The sequence below is a fragment of the Parus major genome, chromosome 24 (genome assembly GCF_001522545.3).
Source record: "Parus major isolate Abel chromosome 24, Parus_major1.1, whole genome shotgun sequence".
Classification (NCBI taxonomy): Eukaryota; Metazoa; Chordata; class Aves; order Passeriformes; family Paridae; genus Parus; species Parus major.
Genome location: NC_031792.1, coordinates 1,199,500 through 1,206,679, shown reverse-complemented (window position 1 = coordinate 1,206,679; position 7,180 = coordinate 1,199,500). Strand labels below are relative to the sequence as shown.

The following is a 7,180-nucleotide window of genomic DNA, read 5'->3' as shown; positions in this document are numbered from 1 at the left end:
GGAGCAGCCTAAAATGTCCTGGGGATGAACGATGGGCTGCAGGTAATTCCTCACGGATATTGGAGCTCTGGGAATCACACCTGGGGATTTTTGGTCCACGTGAAGGACAGAGGCCTTTTCCAGCAGCTTTGTTTCCTCCATGCCATTTTGGAAGAGTTTTTCAGGAAGTGGTTCAGGTTGAGCTGTAAGGTTCTGCTTCTGGATTCAGAAAAAAATTTGGGAGCAAGGTACACAGCATTGGAGATGAGGATTTTCCTTGGGTTATCACTGGACACAAAGTAAAATTATGGCACAAAGTTAAGATATTATCCACATTATCCTGAGGGATATTATTATTCCACTTACCCTGAGGGCTCACACCAGTACAGGGCAAGCATCACCTATGGCAAACTTTAAAGCTTTTTGTCTATATAGGTAATATTTGCTATTTTTGTTCAGCTCCCCACCTGTAAATTCCCCAAGTCAAACGGACCTTTCTGCTTGTAAATACATTCAAAAACGGACCAGACGTTTGTTGCTATTTTTCTGCCCAAAACCCTCCTGCCCTTGCATCATTCTGTGAATGTTGGGGTAGGAGTCTGAGCTGATTCCCACCACTGAGTGAATTTGTTTGGTTAAAACTGTGGGGAAGAAAGAAGAGCTCGTGTGTGCCTGAGATCTCTGGAGCTGGCATTCCCAATTCTGCAGTTTTCAGCTATGAAGAGCCAGGTTCAAATGTTACACAAGGCTGTGGGCTGAATATCAAAACCCCTGGATTCCAGCCCATTCCAGGAGTGCCAGCTTTAGAACAGAAATCTGTGGATTAAGGTGGGACTGCTGCTTCAATTTTAGCAAACAGCTGAGATTATGTGTTAGAGCTGCTTGGCGTAATCTCTTCCTGAATCAGAGCTGGAATCCTCCCAGCACGGGAAAGTGCTCTGCTACAGGAAATCAGGGAGTTCAAGGAAACCTTGGCACATCTTCACCTCATCTGAAGCAGAAACTGAGTGAATATTCCACAAACTGCATAGAGAAAAAAGGGATTCTATTGCTCTCCCAACTGTGTTTTACTCCTTTAGAAACCCTGGGAGTCTGCCCCTGCTTATGGCTATTGCAACCCTCTGCTGCTCCACAGCCTGCAGGAATTTCTAGCCAGACCTATTTCCACGTTGTTTTATTCACCTTGCTGTGTTTTATTTACAGAGATATTGCAAAACATCATGTGAAGTGAGTACAAGTAGCAAGTACAGCGTGGGTTTGGCAGTGCCAGATTCAGCGTGGTGAAACGATGCTCTTGTGGGGTTTCAATTCCTAGAATCCAGGGAAAAACAGACAGCAGAGAGTAAGGGCTGCTGGAAACATCCAGACCTTTCCAGAGTCCAGCTTGGACACAGGAGCTGGTCCAGGTAGGGGCTTTCTTGGGATTTTATTCTGGCTTTTTCCAAAATGCACAGTTTTATCTCCTTGACTGTTGATTTAAGTTAGGCACAATGTTATTCTGCACTCTCTGGGGAGAGTCAGAGGCAAATCAGACCCGAGGCTCTCCTTGGGGCCCCTGATTTAGGTGAGAAGAGCCAGCCCTGGCCTGGCTGGCGTGCTCGGGGTGCCTCCCCTGGCACAGTGTCCTCGTGTCTGTACATTCACCACGCTGCCACCCCTCCCCTGGCCTCACCCTGGGCAGAGCCTGGAGATGAGATGCTGGTGGGCAGAAATTGCTGCTGGGAGATGAGGGGGTCCTGTTGGATGTACACCATGCAAGACAAGGTTCCACTCCTTGAGTTTCTCTCTCCATCTCTTTTTTTTTCTTTTTTTTTTTTTTTTTTTTTTTTTTGGCTTGGGCTCCAAAATCCATCCTATTTATTCCTATTTACACCGATGGTTTGGCGTGAGATGATGCCCCCTTCTCCCTTCCACCCACGGCTTGTAGGCTCACACTGCTGCAGGGTCTGTGGGTGGCAGAACCTTCCCAACCCGCCTGGGGACCTCTGAAAGTTTTGGGGTTGGTTTTTATTTCATCTGTGAAGGCTCCAGCAGTGAACCCCCGGGTGAGTCAGCGCGAGGCGAAGGCAAAGCTATTGCACAGAGCTTCCACGGGCCCTGTCTGGCTCCTGCTGCCCAGGAAGGGTGGCCTTGTCTTTGGTGAGAGTTGTGCCCGTGACCCAGCGCTACCTCCTGGTGGCCCCGTGGCCACTCAGTGTCCAGTGCGCTCCAGGCCGGGTGGCCACGGGCGAGAACCCAGCGAGAGCGCCTCGATTCTCGCGCTTCCACTTCCAACACGGTGTGAGGGCGGCTCTGAAAAGCGCCCTTGGGACTGGTCCAGAGGTCACCCAGCGGGGTGAGAGACCCTCCCACCTCGTTCCATCCCCACGAGGCGCTTGGGCACTGGGTGGTGCCAACCCAAGAGCTCCAGCCCCCTCCCCGGCTGCCCCGCTGTGCATGGATGGCATCGCTTCCTCTTCCCCCTCCGTTCCTAAAAAAATGCGGGTGCTGTTTGTGACTTTTAGCAGTGGAGGATCTTCATGAAAGCCTTGCGAAACTCGATGTTGAAGGTGGTGTAGATAATCGGGTTGACAGCGCTGTTGACATAGCCCAGCCACGTGAAGGCACTGTACATGGCCGGCGGGATGTTGCAGTCGCAGTGCATGTTCAGGATGTGAGTGATGAAGAAGGGGAGCCAGCAGATGATGAAAACACCTGGGGGGGAAAAAGGAGAGAGGAGGATTTTGATTGCTGAAAGCTGGGCGGGTTCTGAGGCTGGGAGAGCAGTGAGGTTCTCTTTGGCAGAAGGGGAATGTATTTGCCAGAGGAATGAGCTTTGTGTTTGTGTGCTCAGTGTCCTGCTCTGCCTGGGCCCAGACACTGCAGAAACTCTGCCCTGCAGGGGTGCCAGCTCTGCTCAGCTCTGCTCCCTTTTGTTCCAGAAAGCCCAGGAGCTCTTTCCCCATTTTGGGAGCTCAGGTGCCCCCGAGAGGGGCATCTTTGGGCACCTTTGGTGCAGCCCTGCCAGCTGTGGGTGGCTGGGGATGGAGGGACCCCTCCCACCGCCTGTTCTCTCACATGTGAAGGGAAATGGATCCTGAGGGGCCTTGGAACACCTTGAGCACTGAACTCAGGGACTGGGACTTCTGCAGGGACCCAGGGGCAGCCAGGGCACGCTCTCACCGAGCACGATGGCCAGCATCTGGGTGGCTTTCTTCTCCTTCTGCTGGGACATTTTCCTCCTGATCACGGCCTTGAGCAAGTTCCTCGTCTTGCCGTTGGGCAGGGAGTGGATCTCGAAGACCCTGGCTGTGTGGTGGGATTCTTTGGCATGGCCATTCTTCTCCACCTTCCCGGGGCTGCTCAGGGGTGCCTGCAGGGTAGAGTTGTTGCCCCGATTAGAAGCAACTGGCACAATCAACTGGTGGTTACTTGGTGCTGTGGGTTTGAGGGCCGTTTTCTCAGGGGGACTGGTACTGGACACCATCTCCATTTCCATCTCTTCTATGTGACTTTCTGCCTCCTGGACAAGAATCAAATGTCCACAACATAATGACAGGTAAATACACAGAGAGGAGCAACGAACATTCCTTACAGAGTGAAGCTGGATGATGTTGGAGAACAGTCAATCCCTCTTCTCCCTCCCTGCGTGCTGCCTGGAGAAAGGGATGTGGTGCTTTTGGGTGTTTTGGGCAGATGGGATTGACAGAGCTGCACTGGAGGATTCTCCTTTTTGGCACAAAGAGGCTCAGAACTGGGGGAGACGCTGTCTCCACTCTCCACAGACTTTATTCAGGTTTTCAGAAGGTGAATAAATAAAAATGGATCAACAACCAAAACCCAACAAAGCCAATGCAGTCCGAGATTTAAATAACAGAGAGGAGGAGGAAATCAAAGATGTTGAACAAAAATGTTCAAATGCCGTGGCTTTTAGAGCTGATCTTTAGGTGAGCTTAATCTGGCTTTTTTTGAGCTCTGTGAGCTTAAACCCCCTGCTTCACTCCAAGGAATGGGAAGACTATTTAAATTTTGAGATTGAATGGTAACCTTTGCTCTTGGGTTTATTTTTCTCCCACCCTACATAAATTAACCTCGTGTCCTGAGGGAGAAGGGGAAGGCTGAAGGCTCTGGAAAGCTCCCACTTCTCTTTAACACTCACCACTTTGCGCTTATTAACTTGGAAGCTCCCATTGGACTTCACAATAACTGTGCAGAGCTTGACGTCTTCTGGATGAGTGCATTTGTCCTAAGGGGCAAGCACCAGCTCAGAGGTTACACAGGCAGAGAGGGGTTGGGAAGGGAAGCTGGTAAGGGAGGCACGTGGGAATACAAAGGAATTAATCAGGAACTGGTCAGCGCGGCTGAGGTGCCGAGCAGGATGGAAACCTGGATGGAAAACTGATGTGGAGGAGCAGTGGTGGGGGCTCCCCCTGTGCTGCCCACCAGAGGAAGGAGGCCACGAAGCTCTGTTGCTGTCTGTGTGTTCCTGTCTCGCTGCCCCCTTTGCAGGCAGCGCACTTTGGAGCTGGAGCCTGCACATCCCCCTGGCTGTGCTGCGTGCGCTGCCAGAGCCGGGTTTAGAGCAGAGGTTTCACACCCAGCCCGCCCAGCTGGGCTCCCTCACACGCAGGAGAGGCTGATCCCTGCAGAGCTGTCCTTCCCAGGGAGGAGCTGTGCACCCCAGGCATTGCCACCGAGCTTTGGGGACGCCCCACAGCACCTGCAGGAGGGCTGCAGGAGAGCTGGAGAGGGGCTTGCAGTGGTGGGAATGGCCTTAAGCTGAAGGAGGGTGGGTTTAGATTGGATATTGGGGAGAAATTCTTCCCTGTGAGGGTGGGGAGGCCCTGGCAGTGGTTACCCAGAGCAGCTGTGGCTGCCCCATCCCTGGAAGCGTCCAAGGTCGGGTTGGATGGGGCTCGGAGCCACGTGGGACGGTGGAAGCTGCCCCTGCTCAGGGGCTTTAATGTCCCTTCTGCCCCAAACCATTCCTTGGTTCTGTGGTTCTGCAGGACTGACTCAGACTGTGCCAGAGCCTCTGGGTGGCCCAGCCCAGCCCAGGGCAGTGCTCTGGGTTCACACAGCAGCTCCTGCTGCACATCTGCTGCTGGAACAGCCCCTGAGATCCAGGGAGGCCTGAGGAGCACCAGCCAGCGAGCTGGCAACCCAAAGTGACCCCAGCACCCAGCTGTGGGTGCTCTGGGGCAGGAGGAGCAGGGCAGGGGGAGGATGGAGAGCGCTGGGTACCTTCAGGGGTGCCTGCGTGTCCGAGTCCAGCACGTGGCTGCTGCGCTTGGTGCTGACACGCTTCCTGCGCCGCCGCAGCACGATGTAGATCTGCACGTACACCAGCAGCGTGACGATGAAGGGCACGTAGAAGGACACGATGGAGGAGTACACCACGAAGGCAGGGTTGCCAATGATGCATTCCTTGTCATCTGGAAGAGAAAACCTCTCAGGATTGTTGTCCCCCACGCCCTGTCCCCGCACGCTCCCCTCGCGCTGTAGCATCACCCCAGAATTCCTGGCTACTCCTTGCCCTGAGGCTGAGGACTGCTGATCCCTTCTGTACCCACCCCAGTGTTCCCAGGAAACTGCTGCCTGAACTGCCAGTCCTTTTCTCTCCTGCCTCAGGGGAGGTTTTGTCCCGCAGCTTTCTCTTTTGTGTGTTTTAATAGAAGAAGGATTTGGAATTTGTAGTGGACAAATGTTAAGGTGACACAGATTGGTGCTGTGTGAACTTCTCCATCAGCTCAGTTCTGGTGAGTCTGAAACCCTGCTCTGGAGCAGCTGGAGATGAAACAGACCCAGAATCACGGTGCAAATAGGGAGACAAGAGTTCAAGCACACCTCAGAGCTGATCCCACCTTTATTCCTGGCTATTGGGGAGCCAGCCAGGAGCCAGCTGCGGGTGGCAGAGCCCTCACCTGTGTTGTTGAGGCCGAAGAGGAGCGGGCAGGAGATGGCAAAGGAGAGCACCCAGACCACGGCGATCATGACGGTGACCCTGCGCTTGGAGCTGTAGCGGGTGTTGTAGAGCATGGGCATGGCCACAGCCGTGTACCTGTGGGGACACAGCCTGCTGTCACCCCCAGGGCCACCACTGCTCCCAGCTCGGCACATTCCGTGTGCCCTCTGATAGCCACTGCATGGACATATCTCTATAATCTATATATTGTACAATAATATCTATTGATTTTATTATCTTATTGACTTTTTAAATTATTTTTTTATATTTTATAATTTTTTACTATTAAAATGTATGTTGGATATATAATGCTAGAAAGCTTTGCTGTATTAATATAGTTACTTTTATTTATGTTATTGATATAACTTAGAAATAGTGGTGTAATACATATATACACACATATTTTAAGCTGTAGCATGGTGTTAAAATAAAGATTGCTTTTGTTCATATAACCCAAAGACTGAAAAGATAGACAGAAACACCCCCTGCATTCCTAAATTATCCAGATGAAGACAGCAGTGACCACAGCTCCAAGGGAGGGATTTATTGAACCTCTGTTATTGGGGGGTGTGAGACTGAACAGAGCCAAGACTGATCTGTTGGGGAGGGGGGAGTTGAAGTTAGACAAAGGAACATCTAAAACTTAAGAGGAATGTTTGAATCATGCATAAGCATTTATGAATATGTAATAGATTTGTGTTTTTAAGGGACAATCCTTTGTTAGTAAGGCGTGCTCTTGGTTGAATTTGTTAATTTTGCTTTATTTCTTTCTCCTGATTGTCTTTCTATTAAACTTTTAAAATCTTATATAAAAAAACGTGAACCTCGCGTTTCACAAGCCCCGAGGTGGCTGCAGCCACAGCAGGAGGGGAGAGGCTGGGCTCAGCATGACCCCTTCTCCTTCCAGCCCTTCCCACTGCTGCAGCATCCCAGAGCACGAACAGCAGGAGCAGGCTCGTGGGAGCACAGAGACAATTCCATCTGCATTGCCAGGAGCGGTGTTTCTCCTGACAGAATTCCCTGCTCAGAGCTCATCCAGGTCCTCTAAGCTGCTCTTCAAAGAGCTCCCACAGTTTCCAAGCCTCTGAGTCCCAGGAAATGTGAGCAGGCCTGGGCTTGGCCCCGAGCCCTCACCTGTCGATGCTGATGGCACAGAGGTTGAGGATGCTGGCAGTGCACATCATGACGTCCAGGGTGACAAAGATATCGCAGTGGATGCGACTGAACCGCCACTCCCCAACCACCTGCAAAGAGAGA

The 7,180-nt window shown here is 51.9% G+C and overlaps 1 protein-coding gene across 3 annotated transcripts in view; it reads right to left on the bottom strand.

Annotated features, from left to right (window-relative positions):
• Positions 1-1,136: 1,136 nt before the first annotated feature.
• DRD2 (dopamine receptor D2) overlaps positions 1,137-7,180 on the bottom strand; it is a 25,776-nt gene continuing 19,732 nt past the window's right edge. Inside the window, exons 3-8 of one of the 3 annotated variants that reach the window (XM_015649544.3) lie at positions 7,058-7,167; positions 5,883-6,019; positions 5,203-5,393; positions 4,118-4,204; positions 3,142-3,481; positions 1,137-2,673 (exon numbers count right to left, since the gene is read on the bottom strand). In XM_015649544.3, coding sequence (XP_015505030.1) covers positions 2,480-2,673; positions 3,142-3,481; positions 4,118-4,204; positions 5,203-5,393; positions 5,883-6,019; positions 7,058-7,167 — 1,059 coding nt within the window. In that variant the 3' untranslated portion in view covers positions 1,137-2,479. The remainder of the gene's footprint in view (positions 2,674-3,141; positions 3,482-4,117; positions 4,205-5,202; positions 5,394-5,882; positions 6,020-7,057; positions 7,168-7,180) is intronic. The other 2 variants (XM_015649545.3, XM_015649546.3) reach the window with 2 other exon arrangements.